The 19,551-nt window shown below is 36.7% G+C and overlaps 2 protein-coding genes across 3 annotated transcripts; both read right to left on the bottom strand.

The window, feature by feature from the left end:
- Positions 1-152: 152 nt before the first annotated feature.
- On the bottom strand, positions 153-8,368 carry pic (DNA damage-binding protein pic). Of its 2 annotated transcripts, XM_018548348.1 has the most exons (6): positions 8,314-8,368; positions 4,860-5,062; positions 4,639-4,787; positions 1,369-4,091; positions 741-1,137; positions 153-298 (listed from the first exon to the last, which is right to left on the bottom strand). In XM_018548348.1, the coding sequence occupies exons 2-6, from the start codon at positions 4,927-4,929 to the stop codon at positions 215-217; spliced, it is 3,423 nt and encodes a 1,140-aa protein (XP_018403850.1). In that variant the 5' UTR covers positions 4,930-5,062; positions 8,314-8,368; the 3' UTR covers positions 153-214. The 2 variants fall into 2 exon arrangements, with proteins under 2 accessions (XP_018403850.1, XP_018403849.1); XM_018548347.1 differs by lacking the exon at positions 8,314-8,368 and having other exon boundaries at positions 4,860-5,124.
- A 3,083-nt stretch (positions 8,369-11,451) lies between these two features.
- Positions 11,452-15,193, bottom strand: LOC108780618 (protein HEXIM). The gene is made up of 2 exons (XM_018548383.1): positions 14,834-15,193; positions 11,452-12,564 (listed from the first exon to the last, which is right to left on the bottom strand). Exons 1-2 carry the CDS (start codon positions 15,026-15,028, stop codon positions 11,554-11,556), a joined length of 1,206 nt encoding a protein of 401 aa, XP_018403885.1. The 5' UTR covers positions 15,029-15,193; the 3' UTR covers positions 11,452-11,553.
- Between the last annotated feature and the right edge of the window lie 4,358 nt (positions 15,194-19,551).

Below are 19,551 nucleotides of genomic sequence, written 5' to 3'. Positions count from 1 at the left end.
AATAATTTCTCACAAAATCGTTACAAGTGCTAAAGACTGTAAAATAAGAGAAAATTTATGTCGTTCTTTTCATGCATCAGTGATAACAAAAGTAATCGTATAAACATTCGCTCCTGCTTAAATCATTATTTGAAAATCTTTTCTATGTATATTTTCTAATATTCTTATAGATACATTCAATGAATTTAAAATATTGTTTACTTATATATGACATTTAATGTATCCTTGTAAGATCCTCCACTATTTTTACAAGATCGTCTACCGTAGCTTCTTTCTTCATGCCACTACCATCGTCAATCTACGGAGAAATAGCACATTAAGACATTTAGAAAAATTAATTCAGTATGCTCAGATGTATATATTATACATAAATCATACATATGTATATTCATATACATATGCTATGCATCATTCAGAAATATAGTTCACTTATTTTTTTTGCGTAATGATTACCTAGAATGATTTTTACACTACAATTAAAAGTCACTATCATTAATTACATATATTATTAATTGTTCTACGATTTATATTTTAGTACTTAAAATTATTATATTTAATATGTATAGATTTACTTTTAATAAATAGAAAAAAGTATTTGTTTAATAAAAAAAATAAAATTAATAAGTATGAATTGTTTATTAGTAAAAAAAAAATACTATAATTGGCTCTATTTTCTCTCTGCTGATGTAAAAATCACTTCAGGTCGCTATTCTCGATAAAAGAATACATAATTAAATTACCATAAGACCCAATGCGACTTCTGCCATTTTGTCGTGGTTCAAATCGAGGAAACTTTCTATCAGGTCACCATCTATAAATCCTTCGCACTGCTCAATCTTCAATTCCGTATTAAAACTTCTCCAGAAGTTGTGCTCTATCTTGCCCACGCTTTTTATCACGCTGTTTAATCTGTCCTCCATATTACGCAGGAATTCGTAAAATGTAAATGGTATTTGCGTCACCAGACCGATCGCACCGCTTACAGTGCCGAATAATACACAACCTAGAGTCGGCGTACTTGATTCTCCCAAATTTTGCATCACCAACGAACCATGCCGGAAAACATTGACCATATCACCCAGATGAAATTGACCTACTTCCTGCATTTGTTGTCTTTCATCTTCGGACGTTGCAGCGCTAGAAAGAACAATTGTCGATATTTAAAATTGCTTTATTAAAATCATATCAAGAGATGACATATGGTTCTCTATAAAAGCGATCGACATTAATTAATGAACGATTTCTAAAAAAAAATGTTTATAAAAAGAAAATTAAAGGTTGCAAATGTAAAAACATAAAAGCTGTCAACAGAACTCGTTTCGATCACAATAAAAACATACAAAATTTATAATGTTATTGTAAACATACCTATCCTTTTGACATACAAAGAGATTGAAGCAATTTTCAGAGCCCAGGAAAGTATCATCATCTAATATCTCGATAGAAGTCATCCAATTGGGATTGTAGTCTCTAGCTATTTCCTCAAAACTGCCCTCCATAGTTTTATATTGAAGCAACGTAAGAGATCTCATCAGATCTCCCACAAGGACAAAGTCGCCTTTGGTTTTTAAATATAAGGCTATGATATTGTTAAAGTGACTGCATTCTAATCTGAGTTCCTTTTCCGCAGTCCATTCAAACAATCTTACAGTACTGTTGATGCTCGCCAAGAGTTTACCATTAAATTCAACCAAGGAATAACACGAACCCTTGATCTCCTTTTCTGCAACCTGCGTGAATTTTCCCTCGCTCCAATGATATAGCAGTATCCTGCCCATTTTGGGCTCAGTCTCATCGGGATTTATAAACGCGGTCCCGACCACGAAATAAGAAGTCGGATCCTCGCCCAGTCTTGTTGATATCAATGATAATGCATATTCGGTGGCCATCAGCGTGTGCGCGTGAAGAACTTCGAATGTATGTTGATCAATAATGAGAAGATTATGAACTTCAATCTCTTGGCCAATCTCACTGGCTGTGTGTCCACTGGGTTTATTGTGTGAAACAACGTGGCTGCTACTGGATGTGGACGCCGCCTGAGTAGACGCAGAATGCCTGACGATGCTCGCGCCACTGCTCTCCTGTACGTCGACACGCATGGTAATCACGCCAAAGGTCTGCGAACTTTCTTGATAAGCGATCCTTCTTGGAGATTCCCCAAGTGGAACCGTTCTAATGTGCAATTTTTGAATCTCGTCAATTGTACCAATAGTAACGGTGCTGTCAGTTGCCAATGCAAGACTATCAGGGTAAGATTCTGCATTCAGAGAGCACATGTGATTTACTTCTTTGAGATTGACATTGCTGAAGACAAGCTTGTGATTTGAAGAATATATAACAGTGGGTCTATCCGAACATGCAAATACATTCGTCGTAGAGAGTGATCGAAAAGTCCTGAGAACAGTAGGTTGAGTGCCTAAGGTGACCTTCTTTTTGTCCGAGAGCATACCGCTTTGTCGATGTAGAATAAAATAGTACATGCTGCCGTCACCTAGCGCGCAAAGTAAGTATGTGTTACCCTCGAAGCAGGTCATCAAGATGGATCTGGGTATAATCTCGCCTCCAAGAAGCTCTTTATTGATCTCCTCTAGATTGGGCAGAGTTAAGATTCGAACAGATATGTCTGTCCAAAGTCCAACAGCAGCAATCTTGGCTTCGTTGCCATCTAAGGGGGAGATATCCAAGCATGCTACTTCATGTTGCAAGGTAACAAATCCTTTGGATACAATCTGATTGCATACGATCTCGATATAGAACAGATCATTTCCTGTTGCACAAAGGACTTGCATGCCGTTACAGGCTACCACACTGATAGTCCTTTTGTTTTGTGGCTCCCACTCAGAAATTACTATTTTACTCTCGTACGAGATTAGTCTAACAGAAGTCGAAGTTATTTGGATAAATAAATCGTCGGTAACATTACCCGTGTGAAACGTTTGCTCATCCGCTACAAAACCTGGGATATCCGTTTCTTCGACTTCTTCGCCATTTAAAGTTAAGATCCTAGTCTGCCCGACAAATGACAATACTAATGTGTTATCAAAATGTGAACCTCCAACCTTTAAAGCCCACATACCTTTAATCCCTGGTAGATCCATACTTGCATGTTCTTGTATACCTATGCCGTTTCTAATAATCCTTAGAGAACCTTCTTTAAAAGCACCCGAGCATGTAACCATTTGCCCTTGGCCTTGTCTTTCCAGATCTACTACAGCCATATCGACAATAGGCGCCAGATTAGTGAATGTCTCCATAGGTACACAATAGGATCCATTTTCATCTGCCTTTGTAATTAATTTGATCAATTGAGAATCACCTAAGCGGCTACCAACATATATTACTCCATTATCCAAATAAGTTATACATTCGGGTATACTGATTTCTCCTAACAACTCGACTTTCAAATCTTTTACCACTTGCGATCCATCAGGCTTCTTTTCTTGCTCCAAAAATAACATGAATAAATGACCAGCCATATCTCCCAATAGATACCTCAATCCCTGATTATCTACCTTGGCGTAGCAAGTAATAGTGCTCTGCTTTATAATTGGAGGCACCACTGCAACATATGTGGCACCATCGTGATACAGAATACTTTCCTGTCCTATTATAATTGCACCACAAATAGGCGAAGGTACAGGAATGACCATCATAGCCTCTCGCTCTACATTATCCTGCCTCCATGGTATCTTGGCAAATTCTTTATCTCTCAAGTTAATTTCGTGTGTTTTTACGTGTCTACCATTGATATCTTGATGAATGAGAATTAAGGTAGGATTAGCGCATCCATGGAGAAAATTGACATCCTGTACTTGCTGTTCATCCATACGGATTGAAGACGCTTTCAATTCCGGATTATCTTTGTCCAAAGGTATAATTTTAAAGAGGCCATCATACAATCTAAGACCAATTACTCGTGCTTTTGGATCAATAACAGCTTTAATTCCAGTCTCGGAAGCCTTCCCAATGCGATCCGCTACATTCCCATGAGCTCTCGTTATAATTTCTATATCTTCTCCCTCACCAATGCATTCCAAGATCATGGCATTATAACGTGTTGTTAACAAAAATAGAAGATCTTTTTTCTCATGCTGTCAAAAAATATATTTTATCAAAAAATTTGTTTTAAGTATCACTGTGCAATTTAATCTCTCTCAATTAAATCTATATTTAATATAATCCTTCATATAATATCTCAGCCATACAATATTTATACAAGTTTTCATAGATTTTTCATATTTTTTACTAATAACACTTTAACAACAACTTAAGAAAAGACTTATTTATAATGTATGTTTTATATACATACGATATTTTTCAATAAAAACATAGCATAATACAACGAATCATTATATTTGCTTGTTATTTGCTAACGTTAAACAGAAACGAGAGATAAAATGTATTTAGTATAATTAATATACTAAACGTACAAATTTATATACACATACGTACATGTGTATACGAATGTATGTGTTGTGTACATCAAAAGTAATTTATGTAGTCACTAGACATTGTATATGTATATAAACAATACTTTTCTTTATAATTTATTAGCAAACGGCAAACATAACTGCCAGTCATTACAAGTGTAAACATGGCTTTCTAAGGAAACAGACGTTAGCATGGAGCTAACCTTACCGGTGGTCTGAAGAATTTTATGACGCTAATCTTGCCATAGATCCCGACTTCCTTCAAAGGCCGTAGGCCTTCCGGTGTCACAAGGTATATCTCCAATCGTACATTTTTGGCTAATATCAGATTCAAATCCGTGGGTGAAGTGAAATTACCTTGGGAAAGCACAAAGTAATTATATAGTGATAAAGCTTTCGCCGTGCAAATTTAAGAATTTAATCACTTACCAGTCACGCACGAAGTGACAGCCGTTGGTTTATGTGCCGTCACTACGTAATGATGAGACATTGCTTTCATAATATATGGCCTAAAAGCTGCAAACACTTTTTAATAACCACAGATCTCAACTCCAAGCGCTCCGCGCTCTGCTGCTCCAGTTTTTCAATTTATCGCGCCATGAAGTTGGTCACACTTCAAATACTGCAGACCCCTTTACAATGTATGGAGAATCGATGAACATCATTGGTCACGTTCAGCAGACTCGACTGTTGCGGAACGGATCCGTGAACGTTCGTTCGAAATTCTGCTATTGGATGATCTAAAAGAATACACCAATAGGGAGCGCTCACAGATCCGCTCCACACAATTGAATCTGCTGAACACAGGGGATTGATTCTGTATCTTGAAATAAGGTGAAAATTGCAAATGTGAGCGAATTTACTAGAACATTTATAATTTCATTGGTCAATACCTAGTAATAATAATTAACACGTTAAATAGGGCGAATAAGAGTCAAGTTACAATTTAAAATCTAAATCTAATAATTTATTCTAATATTATATATTGCGAAGAATATCACGTAATGTGTTTGGCGTTTCGTTCCGGTTTCCACTACTGGACTCATCAGTAAGGTATTGTAGTGGAAGCCTACCTTATACGCCTTGATAAGTTATTAAATCGAGATTCTATATAAAGAGATATACGCGTGTCTTAGCACTTGCGAGAATTTGCGAATATCGATAGACCTCTGATGGCGAGTCGACGTAGTGATATTCTTCGCAATATTTCTCCAAAGTAGGAAATAACGTTCTATTAATATATATATATAATCTGAATGTCCCCTCTCCCTAATTACCTCTCCCTAAATACCTAGTAAATTTGCTCACTTTTGAAATTTTCACTTTGTTTCGAGATACAGAATCGACCCCCCTGAACGTGACCATTAATAGTTGCGTTCAACAGCTCAACAGTTTTATGATTCTTTGCTGAGATAGGACTATTCCTTTAGATCTAAAAGTATAATCCAATCGGCGAGATGAATCATAAAACGGTTGCGAAACTGTTGAGTCTGCTGAACGCAGCCATTGGCCAATGACTAATGGCTCCAGCACACTGGACGCGGAAACGCTTGCCACGTGGCAAAACATGGCAAACGGCCGCATCACATTTTACCGTGCAGCGTCCAGGGTGCAGAAGCAATAGAAAAAAACTTTTTCATAATGACACTTGATGTTTATTTTTAACGACAAACAGATAATGTGATAAAAATTAACATTTGATATTCGTCGATTATGAAGATATAAGCTCCGACCTCACCGATTTTAATGAAATTAGGCTGATTCGACGCGTTTTTGGACGAAATGAAAGAATCTGGCAAAAAAAAGAGTGTCGCTCTGCCCTACGAACCGAGATATTAAGCGTTAAAGTTGACGACTATTCAGGTTTGGAAATTTGTCATACCGATTACATTTAGTATTATCTTCTTCTTCTTGAATTAATGATTCCCGCTTCCAAACAGTAAGTAGGAGGTCGGTACGGTCAGATCACGTCCCAAATAAAATTCTCTATTAAAAATGTAAAACTAATAATATAAGTAATAGACTGTAATAGACTGCTGTGCAAAGCGGAGGACCCAACACGTGCAGATTACTGTGGAGTTCCTATAATCTGAGTTTGGCTACGCCGGAAAGAACGGAAAATCGCGCGTGCATTCCTGATAGCTGCCCGAACGGGACTAATCTTTTTGCTACGAACACTAGTAAGCAGCTTGATACACCGATTCACAGACTCACTAACACACATATATGTAAATCACGAGGATGGCACGCTTATGGCCAAAACTGATTGCAGTCATCATCCATCAACAAGAAGACTAGAACTGACTAGAACCAGGAGAGTCAACTCGGTGCCAATAGCGGTAGAGGGGACGAGGCAAAAAGTGAGGGCGGATAACTTCCCCCACTCTTGCGCTTCATTAGTCCTCTCTGTCGCTCTGATAGTCGTTTTCAATTCGTGACTGCGCATGTCAGACAAACCTTGTTTCTGTTTGATTGAATTTTCGACTCAAGAAGAACTGAAGATAAAACGGTGTAAAAAATGGTTTCAATCCTCAAGATAAAGAAAATCGAAGAACAGTATTCAAATTTTGTGAGGTACGTAAAAATCTGATTTAATATGTTGTCTGATTCATTGGAACTTCTCGGTTATAACCGATGCGTGGATGCGCAAACTTTCACACAATGTGCAATGCCACTGCGCATTGTGTGAATAACCGCGGACGTTTTTTGACTTACCCCCACCACTCTGGTTGACTCTCCTGGTTCTAGGCGTTCTAGCAGGTTCTAGTCTTCTTGGTCATCAAGTAAACTAACAAATCGAAAATCTTTAACGGTCGCATCCGTTTTTAAAACATGTTCTTCAGGAATGGAATCTTCTGGGCAGCGATCATGTAACTTTTCCCCTAAAGCGGCAAGGCGAAAAGTGAAAGATTTCACGTGAACTTATGATCATAGAACTCGGCGAAACGTTGAAACGTGAAACTTTTCACGTGAATTTTTCCGCCACCAAATTTGCTGGCGGAAAGGTGAAAGTTTAGTGACTCGAAGAAACTAGAACATTGAGATGCAAGAAACGTTTCTAGTTTCTAAAGTTATGATCCCGCAAGGAAAACAAAACAATCAAAATAATGTCAAATTGACATTATTTTGATTGCTTGTTCTCCTTGGGATGATATTTCTAAGATTATATAGATTTCTATAAGTATAAATGATAAACATTTACATTTCATTATTATCACGTTACTCATAATATATACATCGATATTATATTTATTAATAGTTTTTAGTTTTATTGCTTTATCCGTTTAATATCTATCAGTAATTTACAAGATAAATAAGAGGTTATTTCTCATTTTTGGTAATTTCACTTTCCGCTCATTTAGTTATATAATCGCATTGTGATTCGTGGAAAAGTTAGCGTGAAATCACTAATTGTAAGTGAAAAGTGAAAAGTTCCACTGGAAATTACATGATCGCTGCCCAGAGGGGATTGATTCTGTATCTTAAAACAAGGTGAAAATTGCAAATGTGAGCGAATTTACTAGAACATTTATAATTTCATTAGCTAATACCTAGTAAATTTGCTCACTTTTGTAATTTTCACTTTGTTTCGAGATACAGAATCGACCCCCAGGGATTTATTAAAGCCATTAGAAAAACTTGAGGAGACGAACATGCGTGCCCTGTATGAATTAACGATATGTGGGGACTTGTGCTTCCTTCTTTCATATATATCTCATTTAAAATTTTTACATCTTTTTCAATACGTTTTTCTAGCTCTCTGTAATATAAATCAATTGTTATATAATTTGTACGATTTACAATTATGCGTCCACCGCGCGCGCAATTAGTAAATTTTTTTTTTAAATATACATATTAATAGTAGAATGTATAATATACTAACCGTATTTCAATGTGTGGCGTCGAGTCACAGTGCTCAGTGCGATTGACTCGCGATCTGTAGACCAACGGGAGTGAAACTAGTATTGTGATTTCCAGTAACACAGAAAAAGTAGGGACACTCGAAAGTGGGAATTGAAGTGACCAATTAGAAAATGGCACATGACACTACGTCATTTCCACCAATAATAAACGTCAGTTTCGACGAATCATCCGACCGTTAAGGTGCTTTTTCATGCGCAGCACGCTGCAGCAGCAATTTGTTACTATTGGTTAAGAATTTTATGTAAGCTAGATGACGCACTTCCGGCGCAAAATACATTTTGCCGCAGTTCGTTGAAGTTGAACCGAACGAACAGCAAGCAGCAAGCGGCAAAATCGAGGCAATATTATTTATTGCAATAAATATTAGGAAAATAAACGAAGAATAGCTTCGGATAAGGTACGAATGTTTGTAAATTAGATCATTTTATACTTTACACTTTACTCTTAAATTTGTGGTAAAGTATAAAATGATCTAATTTACAAACATGTATCCGTACCTTATCCGAAGCCATTTTTCGTTTATTTTCCTAATATTTATTGCAATAAATAATATTTTTATAATGAAACGACGGACATATTGTACGCTTTCTCGATTTTGCCGCTTGCTGCTTGCTGTTCGTTCGGTTCAACTTCAACAAACTGCGGCAAAATGTATTTTGCGCCGGAAGTGTGTCATCTAGCTTACATAAAATTCTTAACCAATAGTAACGAATTGCTGCTGCAGCGTGCTGCATATGAAAAAGCACCTTTACGGACGCGTTTCAGCTCGGGTGCTTTCCATTGTATATTTTTGAAAGTGTTGCCGACTTTGACTGTGCATCACACAGATGCGTGAGCTCGTCTCGATTGTTCGTCATTTTGCACCTTTTGACGACTAAGGGTTCTCATGACGCGCGTTATTGCGACGTGACGACGCCGTAGTAACTGCTGTAATAAGTTTATGTATGTAGTATGTACATCACTTAATTGCTATTTCAAACTCTAATTGCATTTCGTTATTTACTGCGAGTATTGAATCTATAGTTTACGTATACTATAAATTTTTAGTACTCGCAGTGAGTAACGGAACGCATTTAATATTGAAAAGATTTAAATTCTCGTCCCCCCTCCCTACAGTTCACTTTAGTACGCACTCCACCGCCAGATGGCAGTGTCTCATCTTTTGTTGCCCATCTTATGAACACAGCTTTCATTTCTCTTAGGCTGCGATCGAGTTGCCACTACGAATGCTTTGAAGCGTTTGATTGACCAATCAAAAGAAAGAGTTATACAAACTGACCAATCAAGAAACGCTTCAAAGCATTCGTAGTGACAACTCGACCGCAGCCTTAGTACATGTTCTGTACTGTAGACTCGAGTTCAATCCCAGTATAATAGAAAACAAATTATACATGCTGACATAAAAATTGATTTCTAACCTTTAAAATTGTATCTATTCAAAATGTGCATTATAACTAACAAATTTTATAGAAAATGCCCGGCTGCGTGCCTTATTGCTTTAATAGTACCAAAAAAGGATTTTCAATGAGGAATTTTCCATACTAATAAAAATAAGTTTATTCTTTTATTATACCATTCCCGTCAATTGAATAATAGCGCGCGTAAAGAACATATTTGAGGCATCTTATTGGTTCCGCCATATTTTGTCAGCACCAATAGAATTAAAAATGACTTGGCCAGACTCTTTATTATAGGGACTCTAGTCTAACCGACGGTTAAGTGTGAACCGTGATTGGTTCATTCTGGTCAAAGACAAATGCGATTGGATAATTCCATTGGAATTATCGGTTAGACTTAACCGAGGTTGGTGAAAAAGCCCTTATGCCCATTTCCACCAATGCGGATTAACTATAATCTCGGTTCAATTTGCTCTTCATCTTTTTCTAATTCTAAAAATTAGATTTTAAAGTACAGTATGGTAGGATTCACACTGCATCCGATGTGCGTCGTACGACTCTGCAACCAATCAGAAAAATCCTATCATCGATGCGAATCAAAATCCTGTTTTTTGATTAGTTGCAGATTCGCCGTACGACGCATATCGGATGCAGTGTGAATCCAGCATATGTTTCCATTTTAGTAGATTTTTTTTAGATATGTATATAGAAGAACGCACTTTTATCGATAAAAGCGCGCTTTTATCTCTGAAATTCTATAGTATACGTGACATAAACTATAGCATGTTAGCGCATTCTGAATATAGGCCAGAATGAAAATCTATTAAAAAAACCAAAGATCTCAATTTTGATTTTATACTGGAACAAGTTCCTATAATCCATACAATTTAACAAGTTTGTTCATGTTTTTATTAAGAAAATATTTTTAATTTTTCTAAAAATATCTGTATATAAAGGAAAAATTTAGGAATAAGGGAAAATAGCGTAAGTCTTAAAAAAAAAAACCTAACATCATTGTTTATAATTAAAACGTACCATATAGGAGGAAAACATAAAATTTATTAAAAATTGGAAATGCGACAAACACTTTTGCGTATCTTACAATTTCAGACCATAAACTAACATTTCGTCTTACTGTCTAAAAACTATACAATTGTACAAAGATTTTTAACCTCCTACAATATAGGTCATCACATTTGATAATATTACACATTTTATACATATAATACTTCTAATGAGTCTAAAAGAACCTGCTTCTCACTTTACCCATGCTTATATGTACATAGGTCTGCGTTAGTTGATGGTCTGTAGACCTTTATTTGCAAACATAACTCTCGTAATTGGCAGTACGCGAAAAAGAAAAATAAATCAGGCTGAAAAATACAAATTCCATGTGTACGATACTACGTACAGGAGATAGAAGCAAATACACGATAGGTATGATAAATATTTTGTCAAGCAGATAACAAAATAGCACAAACAGATACGAATAGTTCTCCTATAGAATATTAATCTTATATTTATATTGTTACACATATATGTATCCACGTGACTGTACATACATACAGCCTCAAGGGAAAGAAGATTGAACCAGGAAATAGTAACGGGATATTAAACGATAGCCTAACAGGATTTTAGCAGATATTAGAAGAAAGATCAAATGTTGTCTGACAACAAAATTGACTGAAAAATCTGCTTCTTTTAAATCTGTAGATATATCGAATGGATGCAGCCTGCATTATTCTGACAATTTTGTAATATCGAACATAATATCAATACGTACAAAGGAACAATTTCGAAATCTATGTGGGTAAACTACCGGTTTCATTCAGAATTACATGACCGTTAGAGAAATTAGTAGGTGTTATAGATGTTGTGGGACTTCCACTTTGGCTAGTATCGCAGCTATCGCTTTTGTTATCTGTTCTTATATTATTATCTAATCTAGATTTATAAGTATGCTTAGGGGATGTTACTGGACTCGAAAGAGAGCAACTACATCCACTTTGATTACTATTACTAGAACTGTCGCTATCGCTTTCACTGTCGACACTAGATTCCGAGCTGCTCGCGCGCAATCTCTTTTCAGTACGTAACATCTCGTTCTCTCGCCTTAGCTGCTCATTCTGTTGCAGTAAGTCGTCGATCCGTTGTTGACACAGCTTCAGTTTCTTCGCTACCTCGGCATCTGCAGCAGATACATTTTTATTCTCCGAATCCCTTTCCTCCATTTGATGAATGGTCTTATTACGTAGTCGTTTTGTTAACGAATCCATTTTAGCTTCTAAATGTCTATATTCCTGTATCAATTCCATTTTTGTCAATGTGCTCAATCGCTCCTCATGAACAGCTTCGTACGCAGTTGAAAATTCTTTCGTTAAAAATTCTTCTTCATCCTCCGGGGATGAGTAAAAGTAATCCTCATCGGAATCTACGCTGAAACTTGAGTCGCGAGTACGCGCCGGTGGCTTTTGAAACATAGCAGGTACTTCCAGTGACGCAGCTTCCGATAATTTTTGCTCAAGATCAGGCAAATCACTGTGATCGGCCATAAGGAATTGCGTGGTATTATATAAAGCTGGTGGTTGCCTACTGGTTTTAGCAATTATACCAATACACTTGCTTCGTATTTGTTGTTGATAAGATAACTGTTTCGAATATGGTTTCAATTTCTTATGCTTGGGTTTACCTCTTCGAGTCTTTCTCTTCTTCGCTGCAATGTCTATTCCGTCCTCATGCTGACCACCGTCTTGATCACCACTGCCACTACCACTCTCCAATCTTCCACAGGTGTTTATAAGTGATTTTGGACACTGCAAAAATAGCAAAAGCATAATATTAAATAAATTCGATATATTAATTACAATAATTGTATATAATAATTTTACATTTATAATTATTTCTTTTACAGGCATAAAATAAGTCACCGAAATATTAATAAACATCATCCATGTGGAACTTTAGCTAAAAAGAACAGACCTCATAAGATCTCAAAGACTCAAAGATAATTGAAGAGCATTGACATTATCAACTGTTGACAAATTTTTTTTATCTCCGATAGAAGTATCTGAATAATTATTAACTTATAGTGCAGTACTAAATTCAACATTTTTTTGTTATTATACCAATACTTCATAAATAAGTTTAAATGTTTTGAATAGGCCATGGCATACAAAAAACTTAAGGCAGTAATTGGTTAGGACACTTAAGGTGCTTTTTCATGCGCAGCACGCTGCAGCAGCAATTCGTTACTATTGGTTAAGAATTTTATGTAAGCTAGATGACGCACTTCCGGCGCAAAATACATTTTGCCGCAGTTCGTTGAAGTTGAACCGAACGAACAGCAAGCAGCAAGCGGCAAAATCGAGGCAATATTATTTATTGCAATAAATATTAGGAAAATTAACGAAGAATGGCTTTGGATAAGGTACGAATGTTTGTAAATTAGATCATTTTATACTTTACACTTTACTTTTTCAAATTTGTGGTAAAGTATAAAATGATCTAATTTACAAACATGTATCCGTACCTTATCCGAAGCCATTTTTCGTTTATTTTCCTAATATTTATTGCAATAAATAATATTTTTATAATAAAACGACGGACATATTGTACGCTTTCTCGATTTTGCCGCTTGCTGCTTGCTGTTCGTTCGGTTCAACTTCAACGAACTGCGGCAAAATGTATTTGCGCCGGAAGTACGTCATCTAGCTTACATAAAATTCTTAACCAATAGTAACGAATTGCTGCTGCAGCGTGCTGCGCATGAAAAAGTACCTTTACGCGTAAAGCAAGCGATCCAAGTTCGACTCCCAGCCGAGGTAATATTTTTCGCAATTAGAAGAATTATTATTTTCAAATTTTAATATAGTTTAACATCGATATAAGATGCCAAAAAGAGGATCAATTAATTATTGAATTAATTATTGTATTGTTAATAAATTTAATTCGTAGTACTGCGGTAGTTTATAATATTAGTAATTAAGATCCAAGTTAGACTGTTATAGGCTTCGTATTTGTATTAATTATGTTCTTACATTAACGGTCTTTAGTATTGAATATTGTACAAGGCAGTAAAACGTAAGCAGTAAGCGAATTGACCAATCACAGTAGAGGCCGTAAGGCCGTAACTTAAGCAGTAGCAAATCCACAATGTTGATTTCCTTACAGTTTACGTTTTAAAGCTGGAAACACAATAGGCACAGGCAACAGGAAATAATGATCCGTCCAATCAGAGATCTGGGATATAATATCGAACTTGTATCTCAGAGCTCTGATTGGACGGCTCGTTATTCCCTGTTGCCTACGCGTATTGCCTGTGCCTATTGTGTTTTCAGCTTAACTGTCTTAAATTTTTTGTGTGCCATGACCTTAATGGCTGCATTCAGTAGAGAAAAGTGATCAGTGAGCGCTCAATGATTCTTTTAATATGATTGGTTCTTCGTTGGATCTAAGAGAAGGAACCAATTGCCGCGTTTAGCGTAAAATGTTTCTTTTACGACTGTCTCATGGGCCTTCTACAATAAGCCATAATTGTAAGTCATAAACTAGAAATGGACGAATCACAGTCGTCAATTTTTAATTTCTGATTTATGGCTTATATTGTAAAAGGCCTATCACTGATCAGTTTTCCATACTGTACACAAATAGGTACATTTTAGTGGACTCGACAGATGAGTGAGCGTTCGCTGTTATTGTTGTATTCTTCTAGATTGATTAGATAATTCTGATTAGACCTAAAAGAATAATAGTGAGCGCTCACTCAACTGTTGAATGAACTGCTGAATGCAGCCACTGGTGTAACTTTATCATCCAATCAGGTGTTTAGTTATAGAAGAATATATAGCAGTGAGCATTCCATTTATAATAACTGTTGAGTCTGTTGAAGGCGCTCATTGTAGCAAACAAGCTAAATATATTTGACAGATTTATCAAATTGAGCCAATTTTTAACGATTGAAATACATAATTGTACAAATTTGAATAAAATCGTCGATCACAAACAAGTGAATCAAGGCTTGTCAGGGCGATTTAAAAAATATTGATCTTCTTATCTCCAACTTATTGATCGACCGGGCCTTACATTCCTTCCGTTCGAGCAATCGACGTTCCGCTCCGCGTTCCCGCCGGCAGATCGCGCGACTCGCTCCGCGATCGGTGGCGATGACGTCGCAGGCGTTGGCCCAGCTTCTACGCCCTTCGCGTCGTGCGATGATGCTCCATCGTCGGCGTCGCCCGACGCTTTCCTCGTCGTCGTTTCCGCCCCGTGCAGCTCCATGCCCGCGACACGTACCGCGAGCCGTTAATACGCGACGGCAGGAACACGCACCGGCGTCGAAGAGTCACTCTCGCGTACTGGCACCACCCACCGCGGCACTAGTAACCGTATGCCCGTGCCGTAAACAGCGACCGAATCGCCATGTTTGATTCGCCCGTGATTCTACGTACGATAGCGAGGCGCGACATGCTGACGTTACCCGTCCCTACCCTGACTACCCTTCTCTTGCGCCACATCGCCGCGCCGCCGGCCGCGCTCTGGCTCTTGCGGGCTCTTGTGTGTGCGGTTGGTTCCGTTCCGTTCCTTCCGAATCGCCACAGAGAGCCCCTTTTTCTCTCGCGCACGTTGCTTCGATCCCGCTTGATCGCGCCTCGCGCTGCGCTATATGCCTCTATATGCGCGCCTATGCGAGAGTATTGCGAAATGTAACCCGCAATTTGACGCGACGTTCCATGTTATACACGAGTTTATAATTGATGTTATTCGTATACGTGACTTCTGGTAATTATTAATGATCGCGGTTTATGGTACGTAACGACGATACACGTGCATAATATATAAGAGCGAATGATTTCAACGGTGAATTGTATACGTACTCCATACGTGCGACTGGTCCATATATCATTTCGCATTGTTCTATTGTGTATTTTTTTTTTTTTTCTGCTGAATGCTAATGTAGGCTTATTGGATTTTACGTCGTTCTGGCATCCTAATATTGTGGCTGGTCACTCGATTTAGGCCCAAGACCGTTTCCCAAATTTCGAACAATAATAATAATATATACCTGTTGTATTTTTCTGTCATTATGTTATAGGTATCCTGGCGAGAAGAAAGATCCGGAACATACCCAAGAGCTGATCGAATTAGGCTGTTTCGCTAATATATATAAAATTAACGTTAATCTCGGTTCAATTTTTTCTTTATTTTTTTTTAATTCTTAAAATTAAAAAAGGATAAACAATTAATAAGTTATTAACATATATGTGATTATTTTTTACGCATTAGATCGTGACATCAAAATATAGCTGGCTCACCGGCAGGATTTTTATTCGTGACATCATCGGGATATCAAAATGATGCAAAAATGCTATTTTTTGTAAAGCAGAGTTTATATGTAAATGTTGATTAGTGTACATTTTGTATAAAACTGAAAAGAAGAGTGGCAGAATAAGCGTAAAGTAAGACATCGGAATTTCCGCTCGTTTTACGTTTTGAATTAGGACGGCCTAACTCCTTGATCAATTTCGAGATATGTTAACCTTGAAATATCGGCCCTTATGATGGAATTCATCCTAGTAGTGTAAATTAATACTATTGGTACAGTATGCACTAGTAATGTGCACTAATCTAGTGTGCATTAATTATTCAATAGTTGTCACTTCAATGGTGGTTACGGAAAAAAACAAGTTTTTTTCCGTAAGGGGGGATACAGTCCAAAAATAGGATTCTTTTATTGATATACGTTGGATTATAAAAATATATCTTGAAATACTAGTCAAATTAATCAGTTATATATAATGCTAGAAAAGTAAAGTATTTATTTATTTTATTAATAAAATTAATAAAATAAAATAATAACCCTACCATTGCAAATTGAAGAGATTAGTATAATATTAACAATATAATATAATAAATTTAAATGAATAGTGCGCATCTATCCAAGTTCTTTTGGGACGCCTCTATAGGAGTTGAAAATTAGAGTTGGCTCACCCTGTATTTCAAATCTTCCGATGTCCCAATTTTTGCTTCCTCTATAGAAATTTCGTTTAAACTTCTGCTAATTTTCTCTTATATTCGGATTACACGCTTCAACCTTTATTTTCGCCAAAGTATAAAAGTAGAAATTCCATTACGGAAGATAGTTAAAAGTATAAAAAATTAATAAAGTAATAAATAAAGTGTTAACAATGGACTAGCAGATCGAGCAGCTGATCGACATTAATCGCGGTCGCATTAATAAAGCTCGTGTTCTGCCAGCAGAGTCTGCTGACATAATCTGACAGCAGATCGCTAGCAGAAACCGAGCAGACGTTCAGTTAATTTCGTAATTATTTAAAGGGCCATAAATCGTGTTTAAATGGCTTGATTACGAAATGGTAGATTCAGCTCGGTTTCTGCAATCAAGCTGCCATCATAGGTCTGTTCTTTTCAGTTCAACGTCTCTCTTTCTTTCTTTTGCATATACGGTTCACCTTTCTACTTTTTCTTTCGCAGAGAAGAAAAGAGAAAAGATAAAGGTTGCAAGCAGTGTAGGTAAAAAAAAAAAACATCGGGTCTCATATTACGTTAGTAAAATCCCAGGTAGCAAGCTATTTGTCTTCTTTGTGTAAAAAAGTAAACATCTTCAACGTTGACGTTATTTACACGTCGAAGTGATAACCCGTCAGCCTAATTGTTCAATATCCGAAATGGTGTTACATTCATGTAATGCTGATACTTTGTCGACAAAATTTGCAGTAGAGATTTTACAAAATCTACTTTTGACAAATTTGATTAGCGGATATCTGCCTCGATATCTGCAGTGTCGAGATCCAAAAGTTAATCAACAATATCGATGAGCCGTATAAGTCGGTTCAAAAGAGATTTAAAAAATGCTTCTTGCAGCACGAACTGTTTTTCTTCCGGTCTGCCAGCCCACTAAAATCTTATTAAGTGTACAACAATGCATGGGTAGCATCGTCCGTATACAACCGTGATCGAGAAAGGTGTAAGTGCGCATTGCCTCATCGTCCTTGTACAACACAAACACGGAAAGGTGTATTTTTATTCAACGACAATCTCCAATCGGTATGTATTCATGATCGTAAAAAGTAGTTTCCTCGGCAACGTAAACAATTGGTCTGCTTTGAAATTCGCACTTACATCTTTTGCATTTTAAAGTAATGCGAGTATATACATATTTATGGAAAATTATCGTGATAATATTCAATTTGTTATAACAGAATAGATTAACGAGGAGATTATGAGATAATGCAATAAGCGAAAAGTTTTAAATTATTTAATAGCATTATATTATATATATATATATATTAATTATTCATAATTAATTAAATGAATAATGACTTTGTATAATAATTTAATACTGTACACGGGGGCCTTCTGATGTAACAATTATTTAATGTATTATAGTCAATGATTATGTAATATACAAATATGTGAAATATGATTGATTCTTCGGTTAGAAAAAAGAAAAAAGAGAACAGAAAGAAGAGAGATAGATAAGTAAGCATTTTTTTTAGAGAGCGAGTTCTTTTTTACCAAGAAACGATTACCTGAAAAATGCACTGAATGAATATTTCCTTGAATGGTATTAAGTCAATATTTACTTACAGTAATAAATGTTTATTTAATAAAAAAAAAATATTAGTTAAATCAAATTATTGATTTTGTATTAAATAATTTATTTTATATGTACTTAGAATTATATTCAAGCAAATATTTATAAAAATTTAATTCTTTCTCAGTGTGTTTCTCTCTCTATAAGTAAAGGAAGAAGGTAACATAAGAAAAACTAATATGAAGAAGAAATAAAATAATAAGAGGCGCATAAAGATTACGAAACTTTAAGAAAATTCAAGAGAACGAACAAGGAAGGGAGAAGAGAGGGCGGTAAAAGATATAAAACTCCAACGAGTATCGTCTTCCATAATTATATGTAAACGGAAATGCACTGTTTACAAAATCATATCCTGATCTATTATATCTGTAAACCGCCAAACAATAGCCCGTATTCGTTTCGCGTACTAAAATTGTCATGATACTCGACGGTTCCGGCAAGCTGAGGGTCCTCTAAGGGCAAAAGAATGTTTACTTCGCAAGCAAAATCCGTTCATTTGAGCAGAAGTGCGCATTGCACGCGTGACCGCGCACTTACTTAAGTTAATTGACTCTCTGCGTGTCGCGTTTACTCGATCATATTGTGATCGTGATCGGATCATCGCAAGAGAAAAACGGACTTTCGCAACAAGCCAGCGCGGGCGGAATGTACATACACACATCCTTTCATTACAAAATGCAATTTCACACCGGAGGGTCGTTGCACTCGGCTACTATCCTTCCATAGACCAACGATGGATCCTCTTGGATGAAAAAAGAAAGAATTAAATCACTCGTCGCAAGAATAACAGCTGCAGATTGCAATTACGCGAGGATACGCCGCGCTCCTCTCTTTTTCTCTCTCTTTCGTCATCAACAACAAATACGAAGTACTTTCTCCAATTGAGCGACATTGATTTGCCGATTGTTGCCGGATCGTCGATGACGTGTTGTTCAATTAAAGGCAAACACAATTATCGCTACGACGCTCTGGCCGGGATACAACGGAGGCTCGGCCACGAGAGGGAAGAAATAAAGAGAGACAAGATGGTTGAGTAATCCTCGAAGAAGAGATAAGAAAAGCTAAATCGCGCGCAACAGCCTCGTTGAGCGCGGCAGGAAGACAGGAGGAAGAGTAATGTCGCGGTCCCCGCGACGATCGCACGTAGCAAAAGCGCCTCTTTTTCTCTCTTCCTCGTTTTACCCCC

This window comes from Cyphomyrmex costatus, unplaced genomic scaffold, assembly GCF_001594065.2.
Source record: "Cyphomyrmex costatus isolate MS0001 unplaced genomic scaffold, Ccosl1.0 scaffold72, whole genome shotgun sequence".
Taxonomy (NCBI): domain Eukaryota; kingdom Metazoa; phylum Arthropoda; class Insecta; order Hymenoptera; family Formicidae; genus Cyphomyrmex; species Cyphomyrmex costatus.
This window is presented reverse-complemented; position numbering and strand designations above follow the sequence as displayed.